Source organism: Malania oleifera, chromosome 7 (assembly GCF_029873635.1).
Source record: "Malania oleifera isolate guangnan ecotype guangnan chromosome 7, ASM2987363v1, whole genome shotgun sequence".
Lineage (NCBI taxonomy): Eukaryota > Viridiplantae > Streptophyta > Magnoliopsida > Santalales > Ximeniaceae > Malania > Malania oleifera.
Genome location: NC_080423.1, coordinates 58,009,999 through 58,032,468, shown reverse-complemented (window position 1 = coordinate 58,032,468; position 22,470 = coordinate 58,009,999). Strand labels below are relative to the sequence as shown.

Sequence of the window (22,470 nt, the reverse complement as noted above, 5' to 3'; positions counted from 1 at the left end):
GAACTTAAAATAGCCTCTCGGTAACTTCTTGTCAATAAGACGCGTGTCCCCGTCGACGATCCCATCAAGCGTGTTCATCGACGAGACCTTGTTTGAATTCCAAATTACAATTTCTCTTTCCATCCTCCTCCTATTATTTAATTAATATAATTCACTGGGTCTCTACAAATGGCATCGATAACAAACAATCTCCTTGACCCGGCACTCTCCCAGGTGTCTCTTGTAGCATGTGAGACAAGAAGGGGGCATCTTTCTGCCTTGTACTGCCCGATCTCCCACTCCCGGTCTCTATCCTCATTATGTTATCCTGCCTCCTCCAAGGTTCTCAACTGGATCCTACCTAAAAATCTGAAGGCATGGTCCTCTTTCTGTGGCTTTGTGCTGCAGCGCCTCTCTGTAGGCCACTCTCAATCACGGTGGCTCTATCCACTACCTTTGCAAAAGTATGGGCCCGCATGCCTATAACCTGCTCAAACAGACTTTGTCTTAGGCCCTTCTTGAACTTCCTCACCTTCCTTTCCTCATCCAGTACCAAATACGGAGCAAACCAAGACAGCTCAAAAAATCTGGCTGCATACTATTGTACCATCATCTGCCCCTACGTCAAGTGCAAAAGCTCTACTGCCTTCGCACTTCTAATAGTAGCGGGAAAGTACCACTTGAAAAAGATCTCCCTAAAGCGGCTTCAAGTCACCACTACAAGCTTAAGTCTCTACCCCTCTAATAGTCTCACTGATCTCCACCAGCGTTTAGCTTCCCCAATCAACTTAAACGTCGCAAATAGTACTTTTGCTTAATTGTACATGGGAGAACTGTCAACATGTCCTCTATATCTTGGACCCAATCCTCAGCTACTAGTGGGTCAACTCCTCTAGGGAATGAAGGGGTCTCATACGCATGAATTGCTCAATTGTGCAGCTCCAACCTCCTAAACTCCTAGCCATCTATAACATCACCTGCTAGGTGATGCTAGATAACACTGCATTGGGGTCTCCGCCCCCCATACTGGAAGGCCCTGCATCATCACCCCCAGCATGTGCACTACTACTCCCTGGATTCATCCTGCAAATGGTGTAAAGCAGTCTTAGAATTCTATCCTCATAATACCACCAATACACTTAACAAACTAAGATTAATAAATAATCTCCTACAACCATTCATCTTCACATCCTCTATCCCAACTTAAGATTCAATCCTACCACTCAGAAACAAGAACAAACGATAGTTTACTATGGTTTTCCTGAAGTCATCACCCTAAGAAAATCACAGAAAAAAAACCATGGAACTCTTGCCTCCAGGCTGCAAGATAGAATCCTAAATTCCTATCTTATCCTCCAACTATGACTGACTTTCATCCCAGTCTACCCATCTACAACTCTCATCAAGATCAATTCCTATACTCCGATATTATATTCCACTGTTTACTAAAGTCTGCAGAACCTAGCAACCTAGGCTCTGATACCAAACTATGACGCCCCGATTTTTATACCATTTTTTTTCCATTAAATAATAATTATTAATCACATGTACTTAACCATCAATCATGTCAGGAACTCTAATACCATAACAACGTAACCCGACCCCGAAGACGATACCAGGTAAGAAGTCATATAAACAACCCTATCAGCGGAAGTCAATATATTTACATACCATAGTGAAGACTGAAATTAGGAATAGCTTCCCAAGAAGGGGGATGAATTGGATTCTAAAAATTTATTTTGATTCCTTTTAAAATACCTTAAACTTCTTTTATTTCCTTTAACCAATTCTTGACTTGTTTTTTTTAATTCCTTAATCAATCAAGAACTTAGTTCTTTTCTCCAATCAATTAAACACAATCTTCAAACCAAACAATCAATTTATTTGCCAAGTACAAGTTAAACAATAAACAACCAAACCAAGATATAAAGTATTCAGCACTTTGGTAATATAAGATCTTGAGATAGTTTGTTTGTTTATATAAGCCCTGTGATTATGAATTATAATTTATGCTTACTGAAGTAAAGCCCTGTATAAATAAATCCAATCACTCTTTCCAAATATTTAGAATTCAAATAAACTCCTGGCAAATTTATCTTTGGGGTGTTAACCAAGTAACGTACTCCCGTATTGTTTCCGCAAGATATGGTGTAACCAATGTACTCCCTTTCGGTTTTCGCAACCCAAATCAAAATTAGATTTTAAGTTTACTTGATTTCAAAATATGCGTAGTATGTATAATTTAAATATTTAAATCATCCACGCAGTTGTATATGAACTGAAAATAAAGAATAGGGAAAGAGAGAGTGAGACGGAGATTTTTACGAGGTTCGGCTTATACCCAGCCTACGTCCTCGCCTTTGGAAAACCACCAAAGGATTCACTAAACCTATTCCGTTGATGGGTGGAACAAAATCGATTACAACATTCCTTGGTTAAGGCTAGAGCCTGCCTTCTCCAAACGATATTCCCTCGTTCGGTCACTCCTTACATAGGTTAGAGTCCGCCTCTCTAAGCAATATCCCCTTACTTAGCCAACGATCCAAACACCTTAGAACGTCAATGAACTACAAGAAACACAAGATAAAATTTACGTACAAGTATACTCTCTCAAAGAGCAAGCTAGTACAATTTCAGCACTATATACTTCAATGTAAAATATCAATAGGAAATAGAATGAAGCTCAAGTGTAGAATTCACCAATATCCTTCTTAGAAGAGGATTAGCAGTAGGAATTCAAAGGAAGAAGGATCAGCACTTCAGAGTTCTCAACAAAAGAATTTTTCAATGAGTGAGCAAGAGAACTTAGGAAGAACAAGAGTACTTTCAGCTTCTCAAAACAGATTTTTCAATTCTTGGATTTTATTTTGTTTTGCAAAACCATGTATTTATAGGCTTTCAAACTTGCAAAAGTTTCCTTAAAGAATTTCCCTATTTATTATAATATTTAAGGTTCAAACGGCTATAATTTAAAACATTAGAATTTTAAAAATTTGCCAGTTGAACAATATTTAAATGTCTGACAGCAATAACCCCGTTTCAGTGTTTTGGCCATAACTTTTTCTGTATAACTCCAAATTATGTGTTCTTGATGTAAAAAGAAATATAAGAGAAAATACTACAACTTTCATGTTTACCACTCTTTAAAATAATGAGTTTTTGATAGAAAAAAATTCACCTCAATGTGGTTGTATAAAAACTGACAGCATTTGGGAAAAACTCTTTTTGGTGCTCTTTATTCCAAAAATGATTCTAACCTTTTTAAAATAATTTTTGACCTTATAAAAATATTATTCAGGTATTTTAAAAGTATCTAGGTTTAATAAATTAACCTAAGAGCTTCAAAATATTTCAAACGATATTTTAAACATTAAAGCACTTACATGAGACTTCTAAAATATTAACATTCTAAGTTCTTGAGTCTTTATGCTTTGTCCTTAAATTGAATCCATATTTTCTTCAAGCTTCCATATTCTTTAAGCTTTCTTACTTTGCCTTTCTTTGGATCTTTTGACTTTAATATGCCTTGGATTTCAACAACTTATTCATGTCCTCATGTTCTTCAACAAGTAATTGATGTCTTGGCTCATTTAAGCTTCATTTGATCCTTGTAAGCACTTTGACCTTGCTTCCATCATATTTGATCCTTGTGGGCACTTTGACCTTACTTTCACATATATGAACCCTGAAATATCATTACTCACACAAATACATTAAATTTCACTTGTTTTTTAGCATCAAAACAAGATAACAAGATTTTAAGCCTTGTAAGGCCAACAAATACATATACCTAAGTACTAAACCATCCATATATACATGTCTAAGACATTATAAAACTCTAGAAGAAACATACATCCCTAGTTCATACACTCACCTTGTATATCAAGGTACTAGCTACCCTTTATCTCAGAGCTCTATCACCTGATCTATCTTGGTTTCCTGAAATGTTCTGATATTTGGGCGATACACATCTCAGTAAGATGGAATAAATTATTTACAATGTGTATAAAAATGAGTTTCATTATATCATGACATACTCTTTTAAATCATCATGTCATCTGAGAAAATAAAATGATATATGCACATAATCATATAGATATAAAACACAAGCTTTTGTAAGCTTTTAATTCCATTTTCAAATTCATTCACATGCAACCCATGTTTACCATCAAAGTTCTTGAGAATAGGGGAGATTACACGCACATACGTCTAGCTCCCCTCTGCTCTGATATCGTTTGTATCCTTACTCGATTAACTTGAGTTCGGCTACAACTGATACTTATCAGGGTACTCATCTTACTCAATAAGCCCTCAGGAAGAGTGTTTTCCTTGATTTAATGTTTTATGTTATTAACTCACGCTTTTTCATTTCCCATTTGAATCATTCTTTCATTTCCCATTTACATCTCACCATCCAGCCCATGAGTGTCCTCGGTAACTAGTGCATATCGCGTTTGTAACTCATGGCTGCCTTGAGGATATTTCTCCACACCATGCTTCCCCCCATGGTCAGGGTTGTGCAGCCCGAAGGTTGGATCTTAACCCCGGTTGGCCTATCTGGTTAAATCAAAATAAACATACCATTAGGGGTGTACACGGTTCGGTTCGGTTCGGTTATTGCCAAAATCGCCAACCGAACCGAACCTCTTGGTTTTTGAAACTACTGAACCGCAACCGAACCGTACACCGTCGGTTTAAAACCAAACCAAACCGTTTATTTTACGGTTCGGTTCGGTTAATTCGGTTTTATCAAATTTCAAACTAACAAAATGAAAAAATAATTATATAAAGCCCCAAGTCAGGCCACAGCCAACTGGGTCACGGCTTTGAGTGTAAAGCCCAGCACAAAGGAGATTACAGATCCAACTTCATTAAATAGGGTGGGGAAAATTTTTTCTTCCCATTTCCAACCGATGTGGGACGGCCAGAGCACCAAGATAACGTGGGCGTGACTGTGAGCGTCTAGCATGGGTGACGGGCGTGAGCGTGGGCATTGCTGTGTGCCCGTGTGTGAGCATGGGCGTGGAGAACTGGAGATGTGGCCGTTGGCGTGGGCGTTGCTGTGTGTGTCTGTGTGAGCGTGAGTGTGGGCGTTGCCGTGTGCGTCTATGTGAGCGTGAGCGTGGGCGACGGGCGTTGCTGTGTGTGACTGCGTCGGCGTGGAGATGTGGGGTGGGCGTTGGTGACTAGCGTGGGCTATGGGCGTGAGCGTCGTGGAGAATCGGAGATGTGGGCGTTGGCGACTAGCGTGGGCGGTGGGCGTGAGTGTCACTGGTGTGGGCGTGAGCGTCGGAGGGCATGGCAGTCGGCACTCGGCACTGTGCAGTGTGCAGGTTACCAGGAGATGGAGAAGATGATGCCTGCTGTGGTTGTAGCACTGCAGCAGGCTGCTATTGGTTCTGCTCTTCCCAATTGCACTCGTCCCACATGGCCAAAATGGGAACCTTTGGTTCTCATTCCTCCTTTATAAAATCCTTCCCCACTCCTTGAAAAAGTATAAGCCAATAGTTTAAATTAAAAAAATAATGTAGGTATAATATTTTTTTTTTCATGTACTCGTAATCAGTTTTCACAGGATATAATTATTTTAAAATTATAATCGGTTTTCGGTTTTTACGGTTCGGTTTTTGAGTGAAACCGAAACCAAAACCGAAAATCTATCTTTTATATATTGAAAACCGAAACCGATTACCGAAACCAAAAAACCGAACCGAAGCTTCAAATGGTTCGGTTTCGGTCCGGTTCTCGGTTTTTCGGTAAATTTTGTACACCCCTACATACCATATACCTGTCTATAGTCTGAATGGCCTGCCTTACCCTGATTTGGACTCCAAGGGATAAAACTACCCTCCACACTGGCTCATTCGACTATCACGTCATACGCTCCGTGAGTCCATGTGCTTGCACGTAATCACCACTAGCAATGGTATTGTGCTTAGTATCATAATCCATCCATCATGGTTTTCATTTTCACCTTTCCACTTTCACATATCAGTATTCACGTTGCATTATTCACATTTCAATATTCACATTGCAACATTTACATTGCAATATTCACATTTCTAGTATTCATATTCCAATATTCATATTATAGTATTCACATTGCAATATTCCCATTTTCAATATTCACAATCCAGTATATACATTTCAAGATTCACGTTTCAATTTCCACATCTCAATATTCATATTGCAGAATTCACATTGCAATATTTCTATTTCCATATTCATATATCAATACTCACAGTTTAGTATTCACATTATGTTCTCATCCTCTTCTATTTCATTCTCAACTTTTCAATACACACTTCATCACATTTCCAGTATATATATCATTTTCATGTTTTTCCGCATATCTCAGTAAAACAATATCAACATTTCATATTTCTTCCATTTTTGAGCATACATATCTATGCTCAATTTTTTATCATTTCTCAGAAAGTACTCATTAACTTATCACTTTTTGTCATTTTTCACATTTCAAATCTCATATTTCAATATACATTTCATAACCTCATTATTCTCAATGTAAATCATTTAACCCAATTTCAAATACATTTCAGTATAAATCATATGCCACACAATTTTCATCTGATATTCATATCATAATAATTTCAAGTAAAATATCATATTTCAATTTCTCATATTTCCCAACCAGTAATTTTCAGAAAAGACTGCTATAATTTATTCCCCTTACCTGACTTACTAAGATCTCACTAAAATACCCAAATTCTACGCCCGCGGCGTTCGACACTCAAAGCCCTAATATTCATGCAAACTATATTATTATTATTTATCAGCAAATTTATTTTCAGGAAGTATGTATAATATATATGAAGAGATTGGTAATAATGCATGTTTGGGAAAATACTGCTATTATGTTGAAATGTATATATATTAGTATGATATGCCAAGAAATATGTTTTTTAGAATGGAATGTACGGTTTATTCAGCATTGTGTGGCATGAATATTATTTTACCTGAAAAGTATTATGTTATGGAAATTTTACGAATAAAGCATGTTTTTACAGATTATGAGATAATGTAGTACATTATGGTTTTAAATACATAATAATTGAATTATTTATTGAGAATGATATTTATGAAATGTTTGGCGCAAGGCCGTGATTGATAGCTGGCGCAAGGCAATGTATGATATATGATTTCGGTGCAAGGCCATATGTATGATTTTGGCGCAAGACCAAAGATATGAAAGTAAACGGCGCAAGGCTGTATGTTTTTACGTTATTATAGAACATACTATCAATCTATTTACGTTAAACTGTATATTATCATGTATTATGTATTATCAAAACCCAGATGATAGTTCAGTTCAGTTACAGGGACACGATACTGTTGCTATACAGATCAGATATTATATTCAGACTTGTGCTAACCGCCCCACAAGAGGGTGGGAGATGGATAGTTGATGTGGCTTTTAGTGTAGAGTTGTAGACGACCAGGCAGTCTGGACCAGGGTGTAGCGGGTCCATCGTACTTATAGACATTTTTGACTTGGTAGTGGTCGGCCAGCCATTGTCGAGTCTCGCCTTCGGGCTGCACAACCCGTCATAGGAGGTAATACATGACATCAACTAGCTATTTATCCTAGGAAAATTTTCAGTATTGTCAGTTATATCAGAAATTTCATGATCAGTATGAATTATTAGAAATTATGAAGTATATGATTATTCCAATATGATATGATGGATGTTTTCCAGTATATGAAATGTACTGTATATGTAGTATAGCATTAAATATTCATGTTGCCACACAGCTGTGTTGTGATGACCCAAAAATGTATATATATAATTAAAGTACAATAATAATAAAATAATAAAAATGGTCATTAAGTTAATATCAATACAGAAGTGTTTTTCTATAGGATCCTTGATTCCATGTTTGATGCCTAAGAAAGACCTTGTCTAAGCGAGTGCTCAGAGACCATTGCGGCTCAGTCGCTCCCTGGAAGTCGGCCTGGTCAAAATGGAATTTCATAAAATAAACAGGATAGACACTGTTTGTATACGTAAATAAGTATATATATATACATAAAATAGTGTTTTGACAGACATAATTTGTAGAAATACATAATAAGATGATAATAATATAGGTATCATATGTGGGGCCCACAAGACTATGTGGGGTCCACATAAGTCCCGGAGCCACAAGACACTGTTTATATACGTAAATAAGTACATAAAATAATGTTTTGGCTGATATAATTTGTAGAAATATATGATTAAATAATAATAATATAGGTATCCTATGCGGGGCCCACATGAGTCTCGAAGCCATATGGAGGTTTACACGAATCTCAAAGTTATGTAGGATGCATAAAATCATATAAGAGTTATTCAAGTTACGTAGGATCCATTTGGGTCTCGAAGTTGTGTGGGGCCCACAAGACCATGTGGGGCCCACATGAGTTTTTAAAATTTAAATTTAATTCTTATTCAAAAATAAATAATAAAATAAATAAATACTAAAAATAGTTTAAAAGTAATAACAATGATAATAATAATGATAATAATGATTAAGAAAAATAATAAAATAATAAAATAATTAATTAACTAATTGATTAATTAATTAGGTAAGTAGTTAATTAAAAATTTATTTAATGGGAATGGTGGCAAGCACTCCCACATGGCCTCCATCCCCATCCCATACTCACCCCATACCTTGCCCATCCCTTGCCCATTCTTTAATTTTTTTTAAAAAAAATTATAATTTCATCAATCTCCCCACACTTTTATAAATTCCATTTCTTCCCCAAAATTTTCCTATAAATAGGAAGCTCTCAACCTTCATTTTTCACAACAATTTTCCAAGGAAGAGAAGGATTAGTGAGTGAAAGAATTTGTGGTGGAGAGAGAATTTATGAATAAGTTCTAACTCATCCACTCTTTCCGATCTCATTTCTTAAAGATAGTTATTGTGTTCGTAGCACGCGGTAAAAAAAGAAGGTAAGTAAATTTTGATTATGTTAGTTTTTTTTATTTAAAATTTATACCCGAGTTTATTTTATAAGTAAATTTCAATTATGTTAATTAGTTCCACAAAATTTCCATAAGTTTATTTTTATGCATATTTAATTATACCAGTTCTATCTTTAATATACTTGCATCTATTTTTGGGTTAAGAAATGTTCTAATCCCCTCGGGTAAATTTTCAGCATTTCTTTCTATTCAAAAATAAAATTATATATATTTTTAACACAAAAATTGTGTGGTATGAGTTTATTTTTACGTTACATTTTTTTTATGAAAATATGAGTAAAGATGAGATTTTTACTGTCGCGACGTCCCGGGAGCGCGCGTGCCCCGGGCGGCGAAATTAAAATCATTTTAATTTTTTCATGGAAAAATCATGGAAAAGGTCGGAGTCGCCACTAACCTTTAGTGCGGTTAGAACACATGATTACTACCCCGTTAGGGGTAGAATCGGTCTACATTACCAGAGTTGGGATCGGGAGTTCGGTTACGCGAGGGGAACGTACGAGCACCCCCTACGCGCCCGTTCTTACGAACGGTACCTAATTAATCCAAAATTATCCCTAAGTTAATCTAATAATTCTTTAAATTACTCTTTCTTATGAATTTATAAATACACATAAAAAAATAAATAAACAAATAAATAAATAAATAAATAAAAATAAATACAATATATACATATATATATATTCCCTCAGAGCTTAGGGTACGTGATGCCCAACGGCTCATACCCCCGCAATAAAATCATAGGGATAAAATCGAAAATAATTTACAAAATACACTTCCAAATTTTGAAAATTTTCTAAGGTTTTTCTAAGTATTAAAATACTAGTTGGAAGGTTTTTGGAACTAAAAAAAATATATTTTTAAGTTTCAAAGTATTTTCCTTACCTTCTTCTATTTTTCTGATTTTTTATTTTTTTCATATTTTTACTGTATTTTGAAATAATAAATCAAAAATATTTTTTAGAATTTTCTCCTAATTTTCTATTTTTTATTATTTTCTGTATTTTACAAAAATTTCAAATAGCTAATAACAAAAAATAATATACTACTTAAAATATAAATAATAACACGTAAATATTATATATCATAATAGTCAAATTTTTAATGATGAAACCCCAAGTATTAATAATCAAACCCTAATGATATACTCTAGAATGGAAATAATCAAACCCTAAAAATTATGTACTTTTTATAAACATGTAAGGAGATAGAATGAGATTATGGACACTAATTCACATCATGAATCTATAAAATATGCACAAACTCTAAAATATTAATATACCTTAATATGGAAATGCTGTACATAAATATGGAAAATAAATCAAATTCTCCCAAACCATATAAAAGCCAAAGAAGTAATATATATTTTATGGAAACCCTTAAGATCAATATTCAATGGTATGGAATCCCTAAAATTAGTACACAATAATAGTACAGGGACAGATTAAATAAAACACTAGTCAAAAACCCTAATAACATAAAATAGTCAAAACCCTAAACTAAAACAATAATCAAAACCTTAAAAGATAATATCATGTAAATAATCAAGAATCATGAACATGCGTAAATGTTACAATCCTAAACAATAATACACAAAATCCCTAAATATCCTATAAACAATAAATATGATAAATATCCTAAATACATCAAAAAGCCTAAATAATGTCTACACAATAAAACAAACACCCTAAATAATATGTAACAATAAAAATAAGTATATTACAATGAAAACAACGATAATACAAGTACTTTAAACAAATATACAACAATAGCTATGAAAAATAAAATTAAAAAAAAAATTAAATGATATAATCCAAAACCTACGACAATAATATTAAGTAATATACACAATAAAGGCAATGAAACTTTAAACCTAAATTTTAAATATTAAAACACTACCAATAACAACCAAAATAATAACATTAGATATGTGTATGTAAAACCTGAATAAAAATTCTTACACAAGGGAAGAAAATCCTGAAAAAATTGATGTCAGATACACCTATATAAATATTATCATAAAAAGAAGAAAAGCCCCGCAATAAAAAGAATAGACTCAATTAGCATTTTCCATGCATAAACAAAAATAATTAAAATCTGAATATGAACAAAAATCCTGCAATAAGAAGAATAAGATTAATTAGTATTTTCCATGCATAAACAAAAATAATTAAATTTTGAATGTGAACAAAAATCCTGCCATAAGAAGAATAAAATTAATTAGTATTTACCATTTAAAAATTAAAACAATATTACTATATTAATTATCTAACAAGTATAGTTTTAACAAATAAAACAAAATAAACACATAATAAGAAAACTTAAATAAATAAAAGTATACACAGCATGTAAAAAAAAATAAAAGAAACAAAAAAAAACTAAAAGACTTAAACTTTATGTCATAAATTGCAAAACTGAATCCATTTATATGTATATTCACGAGTGTGTGCGTGTGCAGTTACAGCAGAGGGGGCAGGAAACTGGGTAAGGGATTTGCAGAGATGCTCATCGGAGGGTTGCTGGTGTTGTAGCAGTGGAGTCGCTGCTGCTGGGGGTCTTGCCGGGAGCAAGGGTGGCCGGCGTTGGGCACGGCGACGGTGAACGGCGATAGTTGCCGGAGATGCAAGGGGTGTTGTGAATGGAAGTTGCTGCTGGTGCTGTGGGTGATACCTGCGGGCATGCCCCTGCGACTTTGTCCCGATCTCCTTGGCAGTGTTGGCCGCCTTGGGGTGTGGAAGAGGGCGTCGGTTGTTGGTGGTGATGTCGGTGGTGTGGGAGAGGCTGTGTGCAGGGTGGCCGTGGCAAGTTGGAGAGGAGATGAAGAGTGATGGTCTGCAAAGCAGGGTGAGGTCGAGCTCGGGTTTGCGGGGAAGAAAGCAGGCAGCAGAGGAACAAGGGGGTGGTGCCGTGGTGGCCTGGCGTTGCTGTGCTGTGGTGGCCGAAGTGCAGCAGATGGAGTGGAGCTCCCGGCAGCAAGGTGGCACAGGTGTGGCCTCTGGCAGGAGGTCTTCGGGTCTGGCGGAGCGTGGCTGGAACAGGGGAGAGGAAGGAGAAGAAGAAGGAGAACAGGAATTTTTTTTTGGTTTTGGCCTTCTGGGCGCTCCTCCGGCTGTTTTTTTTTTTGTTTTTTGCTGTGCTCCGCCCGTGTATGCGCCCCCCCTTTGGCTATCCCCTCTTTGCCATTATATAAAAAAAATCTCAAAAACCCTAAAACAACTTCCCTTTTTTGATTTTCTTTTTCTTTTTCTTTTTTTTTATTCTTTTATTCTTATGGTAATAATGAAAAAGGAAATAATAATAATAATAATTATCATAATAATATAAGTATCCATAAGATAATAATAATAATAATACTACTACTATTAATAGTAAATAATAATAAATAATTATGGTAAAAATAAAAATAATAAAGATATTATCAGTAAAATAATAATAATAATAATAATAATAATAATAGAGTAATAATACAAAAAGTAATAATAATAATAATAATAATAATAATAATAATATATCAAAAATAATAACAATAAAATAAATGGAAAACAAAAATAATTATAGTAAAGTAAAAATAAAATAAAGATAATAAAAGTACTAGTAATAATAATAAAAATGAAAAATAATAATAATAATGATAAAAATACTAGCAAAATAATAGTAAAGTACTAATAATATAGGAAAATAATAATAATAATAATAATAATAATAATAATAATAATAATAAAATTAAAAAATATACCCAAAATAATAGTAAGGTAACACTAATTATAATACTAGTAATGAACAATAATAAATAATATAATGAGAAGGGACTCCTTTGTTCTGTTTGGCTAGGGAAAAAATAGGGTGTCTACAGCTGCCCCTCTTTGTAGGCTTAGTTGCTTCAATGTAACGAAGAGAACTCTCCTACGTTTTTTTAGCAACAAGCCTGCAAAGATAAAAGACACCTATTTTAGCCAAGCCATTCAACTCCCTATGACTTTTTAGGTTAATCAGGAGTTGTTTATTTCTGCCAACCAGAGACGATCCGCACTGAATGTAAGAATCCAAGTTGAGGTACACAGGGATGGCTTGCTGCGAATGTAAGAATTCGAGCCGTAGGGACAGGATGATCCAGCCATGGGACACAATGATGGCTTGCTTCGAATGTAAGAATCCGAGCCGTAGGGATACGATGATCCATCCATGGGACACAATGATGGCTTGCTTCGAATGTAAGAATCCGAGCCGTAGGGACACGATGATCCAGCCATGGGACACAATGATGGCTTGCTTCGAATGTAAGAATCCGAGCCGTAGGGACACGATGATCCAGCCATGGGACACAATGATGGCTTGCTTCGAATATAAGAATCCGAGCCGTAGGGACACGATGATCCAGCCATGGGACACAATGATGGCTTGCTTCGAATGTAAGAATCCGAGCCGTAGGGATACGATGATCCAGCCATGGGACACAATGATGGCTTGCTTCGAATGTAAGAATCCGAGCCGTAGGGACACGATGATCCAGCCATAGGACACAATGATGGCTTGCTTCGAATGTAAGAATCCAAGCCGTAGGGATATGATGATCCAGCCATGGGACACAATGATGGCTTGCTTCGAATGTAAGAATCCGAGCCGCAGGGACACAATGATCCGAGCCACCTTAACCAGTAACAAGGTGTGAAAGCAAAGTTTGGAAAGTTGTTACTCTATTTGAAAAATGCTCTTGGGGTAAAGTCTGAATGTCAATGAATGAATCCCCTTGTCTTTGGGGTCTGTTGCCCTAGTTTCAAAATAAATCAATGTGTGTCTAGGGTCAACTTGCCTCAGTTTTTCAAGTAAATCAATGTATGCTTGGGGTCAGCTACCCCATCTCAGGATTAAACACAACTGAAATCTCTCTATCAAGGATTTCAAATGATCATGCGATAGCTCAAGACAAGTGTGAAGGGTGCTCTATTATTGCTTATGATACTAGAATGCGATGATATGTTACTATATGTATGCATGTGGCTAACTTATAATGCAGTGATATGTTGCTATTGATATGCATGTTACTAACTTATGATTATATGTATGCATTTTTTATATATATTTTTTATTTTTTTGTGTAATGCATGAAGCGCACAATGGTGATGCATAAGATGTATGGTAACGCGTGAAATGCATGACAATGTATGGGATGCATGGTAATACATGCAATGCATGAGATGTGTGGTAATGTGTGAAATATAATGCAATGCATGAAATGTGTGGAATACATGAAATGTAGGTACTGCATGCAATGGATGATAATGCATGAAATGTAGATAATGCATGAAATGCATGGTAATGCATGAGATGTATGGTAATGCATGGAATGCATGGCAATGCATGCAATTTAGGTGATGCATAAATTACATGGCAATGCATGAGATGTATGGTAATGCATGGTATGCATGACAATATATGAAATTTAGGTAATACATGAAATGTATGACAATGCATGAAATTTGAGGCAATGCATGAATCTTTTCTCCCAATGCGCTTGTGATCAATGACCTCATCTTTGGTCTCTACATGAAGCTCGCCATATTTGAATGGATCTGTAACTGACCTTGGCTTAATCTTCTTTATTCATCCAGTCATGAAAGTGATTGACTCAGCTCAAATGAAAATCACAAAATCTGCCCCAGTTGAATGGACCTACAGCTGATCTTGACTTTGATTTCATATTCCAATCTGATAAGAAGGTGCTTGAATGGGACCTACTGAGACTCAATTCGAAATTTGCCCCAGTTAAATTCATCTGCCACCGATCTTGACTCTATTGTTGGATTCCTTTTGAACTTGACATAACATTTGCCCCAGTTTGGCTGCTCTTTCTATACAAGGATCTTCTTTATAGAAATTTTTGGTGATTCTAAAACTCTTTGACTATCCATCCTCTTTTAATGCTCTAAAGAATAAGAAGAGTTCCTTTTTTTTTTTTTTTGTGATTTTAAGGAACGAGGAATGATTATGCAACTATGACGTCAACGTGCTAAATCAAAAGGCCATCTGCACAAAATAAATGTTTTACCATGTTTCAATGCTATTATAGGGAAAAATTCATACCAGTATTCAAAAGTCGTATAACATTGATTTCCCAGCCTAGATGACTGTCCTTCTCTTCAATTGCCCCAGTTTCATCAACCCATGCTTTGATCTCAAGATGGTCTTTAAAACTCGGGACGAAATGTAGGCTTAAGGATGTAGGATTTCAGAATAAAAGGAAAACTAAGGTTCAACAATACCACCCCAAATAATGTTTTATGCCCCCAGTTCGAGTTGAGGCGCTTTTGCAAGATGTTGACCGAACTTGTTATTTAAACAAGCTGCCTACGTACCTTTTCAGGATTAGGTCATTACGTAGTTCAGACTCAACATTGAGTCTGACAAATCATTTAAGACAACAATGTATACCAATCTGGTTAGGACTTTCATTTGGACTGTAATGTAGGCTAAGGGTATGGGTTGAAGAAAGAAAGATTTAAATAAGGCTCAAAATTTATCGATTTCATCGAGGGTAATTTGGTCAAAGATCACATATGTAGTATGTCCCATATTTTTCTTTCTTCTCCCTTTTCATCTTCTTTTCCTTCTTTTACTGCAACTTTCACTTTTTCTTTTATAAAGGAATCTTGACTTCATTTTCATTTGAACTTCAATTGGGACCAATCTTTTTTTTAAAAACTGCCCCAGTGTGGAGTGTGATCCTTTGACGGGTTAATCAAGAAATGAATCTTTCAGGCTCAAAAGGGGTTGGCAAGGGATTTATTCTTTGACTTTCTTTTGGGTAGCAGAATAATGGTCTGCCATCCTTTTGGTAATGACTATTGTCTCAAATGATTTGCCAAACGCTAAGGGACCCAAACCCAGGTTGAATTCTTGGTGATCTGACTTTTAAGAAAAAGCTGGTTTAACATTCAGGCTCAATTTGGTTAACAAATGGTAAATCATTGTTTGGGTTCTTTTAGGGATAACTGGTTAGCCAAAGAGGGCCATCCATCATTTGATCAAAACATGAGTGATTAATTTATCAAAACAGTGCAGCCACCTTGTTGAATTCCTTGGAAAGTAAAAAAAACTTCTTCATAACCTCTGAATTCAATGATTGTTTCATCCTTTAACATCTCTTTCTAGCTCATGAACACTGGCAATATTACTTTCCCCATTCCGGCATGAAACATAAGCAAACAGAATTTGGCAATTGGACTCATGATAAAAGTGAGATAACGAACTGCATATTTATTGAATATAGAAACTATTCCGAGACGCAAGCGTCCACGGATTACAAAAAGCAAATGACAATGGAAAACAAAAGAACATCAATTGAAAAGGATTAGATAGTCAAAAGTTCGGTACTCCATCACTTTAGCCTCGGCGGATAATGACTGAAACCATTGATTTTGGGAAGCTCCCTGATATGTCAACTACTTCCTTCCTTGTGTTTGGGCAAAGGATTCCCCTGGACTCCTGGTTGCTTGTCATCAAAAGCTAACCATCCTGCGTCTATTAACGATTGCACCTTATGCTTGAAAGCCCAACAGCGGTCAATAGTATGGCCAGGAGAGTTAGCATGGTACTCACAACGAACCCCAGGATCATACCATTGGGGAGGAGGGTTCGCAACGGGCATCCCAGGGATTGTAGATACCATCCCCTTTTCCCGCAGCTGAGGAAATAATTCAGCATATGTCATGGGAATGGGGTCCACCCTTCGGAAGTTTCTGGTCACAAACCTGTCTTGTGTTTGCTGATTCGGTGGACTAGAGTGAACAATCTGGGGCCTTGTGCCTGTATGCACCGTTTGATTTACCATGGGCTCAAAATCAAAGTTTCTCTTGGGCCATTGGTTCCCACCTCTGGTATACTGATTCTTCCAATTAAACTGCCCCTGTATCATTTGTGCTTCTTCCTCCTTCTTCCTATTAGTCCACCTTTTGCCTAAACTGATTTCCGAGCCACTATCCTTGACTAGGCCTGCCTTGATATCACCTTCAATTCTTCCTCCCGCAGCCACAATGTCCATAAAATCATGGGGAGTTGCTCCCCGAAGATGTGTACGACAAGGGTCTTTTAATGTGCTCACGAACAAGGAGATGGCCTCTCGGTCACTCAACGGGGGGTCTAATTGGATCGACATATCCCTCCACCTATAAGCATATTCTCTGAATGTTTCGGTGGATTTCTTCTCCATCTCTTGTAGAGTCATTCGATCAGGCGCCATTTCCGTCACATGGCGGTAGTGAGTAACAAAAGCGTTGGCTAAATCCTTCCAAGTGCGGACCCGAGCCTTATCTTGCTGAATGTACCAACAGATGGCGGACCCGGTCAAACTACTTTGAAAGCAATGCATCATTAGTTTTTCATCGTCTGAGTACGCGGCCATTGCTTGGCAGTACATCACTAAATGTGTTCGAGGGCACCGGGTCCCGTCAAACTTTTCAAAGTCTGGCATTTTGAACTTTGGCGGCAGGGTGACTTTAGGCACCAAGCAAAGGTCATTTGGATTAACTGAATCGAAAGTATTAGAACCTTCCATTGCTTTTAAGCGCTCTTCTAATATGTTACAGCGACGCTCAGCCTCAGATTTGCTGATCCCTATATCATAAGGTACTGATGGAGGAGTTCCTACTACTGGGAACCCCTGTGCTGGCATAGTAGGGATGAAAGGAGGCATATTTGGCGGTGGACCCCCCATGACACCAGGTAGCGGAATTGATGTTTGTCCATGATCTGGGGTGAACCCTGGGGGATGAGCGGGGTCTACATCTACTTCGGGATCAACATGCACTGCCTTTCCCTTGTTCATCAGTAACTCTAGAACCTTACTTATCTTGTCATTTATCTCTTCTTGTCCTTGTTCTAGACCCAGGACTCTATTTTCCAATTGTTCACTCATTTCTCTAGCTCTTCGCCTGGTATTGTACTGATGCGTGGTGGTCTCAATTATTGCTTTATATTACTCAAACCACCTCTTTGATTAGGAACTGAAAACCAAAAAATTTCCTTTTTTAGAACCACGAATGCACAATTATGTACTGCATGAGTGAAAGCGTTTTGATGCATGATTAGGGTATGCAATAGGTGTTTATGCATGAATGCAACTAGTGCACTGACATATACAAACAAAGATATAAACGTGCATGCAGCCTATCGTGCATGACTATGTATGAAATGAAATGCATGAATATGATGTCCTAAATTACTACTTAGCTAGAATTCTAGAAAAATCCCACTAATGAAACGGGTCAAGATTAACATAACCATTGATGGGTCACGATTTCAATTCAATTTCTCCCTTACCCATTCATTTCCTTGATGATGGTCCATGTACCTCAAATTCTATAAAGGGTCAAATTATGTTCTGAGGTTGGGGTTGACCCAGGCTAGTCAACCCATTGGATTCATTCAATGTGGACTTTAGTGTGCACTTGGGCCTCAAGTATTTTAAAATATGGGCTTCGAGCTATTTCATGATGGGTTAAGGCCCTAGTTGAAAAGGAATTGGGCTTGGATTACTTGAAAAAATGTTGGCCCAAATTTTTAGGCAATGGGGTTGAAGTCCTTTTTTGAAATCTGGGTTTGCCCCTTTTTGAAACTTAGGCGTGGGCCGAGTTTTTGCTTAGGAAAAGGTCAGGCCCAAGATTTGTTTTTAAAGAATTGGGCCCGAGTTATTTGAAAAGGGTTGGGCCGACCCATATTTTTAAAATGTTTGGGCCAAGTGCTTCCTTTTTTTTTTAAAGGATGGGCCATGGTCTCATTATTGGGCTTTTTTAGAATACTGGCTAAGTAGTATGTAAGTCTAAAATGGATGCAACATGCATGGTATAATACAAGGTATCTCATAGCATATATACAATAGACGGTATGGGGATAAGGATGTCCCAACCTAGGGTAGGTATGTATATACAGGGTTCGTCATGGCACTATCCTAGTTAAGGAAAACTATGTACAAGTATGTGTGGGTAGGCTCTATTCCTTATAGACAATGGGCTTAGACAAAGTTTAAACTGAGCGGAGTGGTTCGCGCGCCCCCAAGGACCTTGTCCCATGAGGGCTAACGGTACTGTGCTCCTTTCTAATCCTAAAGGGTGAAGCCCGGGTAGAGGGCTAGTGAGAGTGTGTGCATTCAAATTGTAACCTAATCCCACTATCCCCACATTTATTCACATGCTATTAAAAATAAGGAAACAAGATATTTACAATTAATATATTTATTCAAAAGATATGGAAACACAATATATGCAATTAATATGTTTATTCAAAAAAAAAAAATTTGGAAACAAAAAATAAGGAAATGAAATATTTACGATTAGTATACAAAATATCTATAACTAATATGCTTATTCAAAATATTTGGAAACAAAATATCCACAATTAATATTCAAAAAATTAGGAAACAAAATATTTTTAATTAATTAAGGTTATTTACAAATTATGGAAGTAAAATATTTACAATTAATCAAAGTTATTTACAAATTACAATATTCACAAAATAAGGAGTAATTAAAAAGATTTATTAAATTTGAACTTGGGATAATTTTTAATTAATTAATGGCTTGACTCTCTAATGTCCCCAGCGGACTCACCAAGCTGTTGTGACGTCCCGGGAGCGCGCGTGCCCCGGGCGGTGAAATTAAAATCATTTTAATTTTTTCATGGAAAAATCATGGAAAAGGTCGGAGTCGCCACTAACCTTTAGTGCGGTTAGAACACATGATTACTACCCCGTTAGGGGTAGAATCGGTCTACATTACCAGAGTTGGGGTCGGGAGTTCTGTTACGCAGGGGGAAGGTACGAGCACCCCCTACGCGTCCGTTCTTACGAACGGTACCTAATTAATCCGAAATTATCCCTAAGTTAATCTAATAATTCTTTAAATTACTTCTTCTTATGAATTTATAAATACACATAAAAAAATAAATAAATAAATAAATAAATAAATAAATAAAAATAAATACAATATATACATATATATATTCCCTCAGAGCTTAGGGTACGTGATGCCCAACGGCTCATACCCCCGCAATAAAATCATAGGGATAAAATCGAAAATAATTTACAAAATACACTTCCAAATTTTGAAAATTTTCTAAGGTTTTTCTAAGTATTAAAATACTAGTTGGAAGGTTTTTGGAACTAAAAAAAAAATATTTTTAAGTTTCAAAGTATTTTCCTTACCTTCTTCTATTTTTCTGATTTTTTATTTTTTTCATATTTTTACTGTATTTTGAAATAATAAATCAAAAATATTTTTTAGAATTTTCTCCTAATTTTCTATTTTTTATTATTTTCTGTATTTTACAAAAATTTCAAATAGCTAATAACAAAAAATAACATACTACTTAAAATATAAATAATAACACGTAAATATTATATATCATAATAGTCAAATTTTTAATGATGAAACCCCAAGTATTAATAATCAAACCCTAATGATATACTCTAGAATGGAAATAATCAAACCCTAAAAATTATGTACTTTTTATAAACATGTAAGGAGATAGAATGAGATTATGGACACTAATTCACATCATGAATCTATAAAATATGCACAAACTCTAAAATATTAATATACCTTAATATGGAAATGCTGTACATAAATATGGAAAATAAATCAAATTCTCCCAAACCATATAAAAGCCAAAGAAGTAATATATATTTTATGGAAACCCTTAAGATCAATATTCAATGGTATGGAATCCCTAAAATTAGTACACAATAATAGTACAGGGACAGATTAAATAAAACACTAGTCAAAAACCCTAATAACATAAAATAGTCAAAACCCTAAACTAAAACAATAATCAAAACCTTAAAAGATAATATCATGTAAATAATCAAGAATCATGAACATGCGTAAATGTTACAATCCTAAACAATAATACACAAAATCCCTAAATATCCTATAAACAATAAATATGATAAATATCCTAAATACATCAAAAAGCCTAAATAATGTCTACACAATAAAACAAACACCCTAAATAATATGTAACAATAAAAATAAGTATATTACAATGAAAACAACGATAATACAAGTACTTTAAACAAATATACAACAATAGCTATGAAAAATAAAATTAAAAAAAAAATTAAATGATATAATCCAAAACCTACGACAATAATATTAAGTAATATACACAATAAAGGCAATGAAACTTTAAACCTAAATTTTAAATATTAAAACACTACCAATAACAACCAAAATAATAACATTAGATATGTGTATGTAAAACCTGAATAAAAATTCTTACACAAGGGAAGAAAATCCTGAAAAAATTGATGTCAGATACACCTATATAAATATTATCATAAAAAGAAGAAAAGCCCCGCAATAAAAAGAATAGACTCAATTAGCATTTTCCATGCATAAACAAAAATAATTAAAATCTGAATATGAACAAAAATCCTGCAATAAGAAGAATAAGATTAATTAGTATTTTCCATGCATAACAAAAATAATTAAATTTTGAATGTGAACAAAAATCCTGCCATAAGAAGAATAAAATTAATTAGTATTTACCATTTAAAAATTAAAACAATATTACTATATTAATTATCTAACAAGTATAGTTTTAACAAATAAAACAAAATAAACACAAAATAAGAAAACTTAAATAAATAAAAGTATACACAGCATGTAAAAAAAAATAAAAGAAACAAAAAAAAACTAAAAGACTTAAACTTTATGTCATAAATTGCAAAACTGAATCCATTTATATGTATATTCACGAGTGTGTGCGTGTGCAGTTACAGCAGAGGGGGCAGGAAACTGGGTAAGGGATTTGCAGAGATGCTCATCGGAGGGTTGCTGGTGTTGTAGCAGTGGAGTCGCTGCTGCTGGGGGTCTTGCCGGGAGCAAGGGTGGCCGGCGTTGGGCACGGCGACGGTGAACGGCGATAGTTGCCGGAGATGCAAGGGGTGTTGTGAATGGAAGTTGCTGCTGGTGCTGTGGGTGATACGTGCGGGCATGCCCCTGCGACTTTGTCCCGATCTCCTTGGCAGTGTTGGCCGCCTTGGGGTGTGGAAGAGGGCGTCGGTTGTTGGTGGTGATGTCGGTGGTGTGGGAGAGGCTGTGTGCAGGGTGGCCGTGGCAAGTTGGAGAGGAGATGGAGAGTGATGGTCTGCAAAGCAGGGTGAGGTCGAGCTCGGGTTTGCGGGGAAGAAAGCAGGCAGCAGAGGAACAAGGGGGTGGTGCCGTGGTGGCCTGGCGTTGCTGTGCTGTGGTGGCCGAAGTGCAGCAGATGGAGTGGAGCTCCCGGCAGCAAGGTGGCACAGGTGTGGCCTCTGGCAGGAGGTCTTCGGGTCTGGCGGAGCGTGGCTGGAACAGGGGAGAGGAAGGAGAAGAAGAAGGAGAACAGGAATTTTTTTTTTGGTTTTGGCCTTCTGGGCGCTCCTCCGGCTGTTTTTTTTTTTTTTGTTTTTTGCTGTGCTCCGCCCGTGTATGCGCCCCCCCTTTGGCTATCCCCTCTTTGCCAT

The 22,470-nt window shown here is 36.0% G+C and overlaps 1 protein-coding gene across 1 annotated transcript; it reads right to left on the bottom strand.

Moving 5' to 3' along the window:
- Positions 1 to 11,433: 11,433 nt before the first annotated feature.
- LOC131160849 (extensin-like) lies at positions 11,434 to 21,963 on the bottom strand. Its single transcript, XM_058116729.1, has 2 exons — positions 21,746 to 21,963; positions 11,434 to 12,004 (listed from the first exon to the last, which is right to left on the bottom strand). The coding sequence occupies exons 1-2, from the start codon at positions 21,961 to 21,963 to the stop codon at positions 11,434 to 11,436; spliced, it is 789 nt and encodes a 262-aa protein (XP_057972712.1).
- Between the last annotated feature and the right edge of the window lie 507 nt (positions 21,964 to 22,470).

Coding starts and splice junctions, on each gene's coding strand:
- LOC131160849 (XM_058116729.1), bottom strand. CDS start 21,963: ATGCCCGCACGTATCACCCACAGCACCAGCAGCAACTTCCATTCACAA. Junction 12,005..21,745: donor AGTTTCCTGCCCCCTCTGCT/GTAACTGCACAC, acceptor CCCCTGTTCCAG/CCACGCTCCGCCAGACCCGA.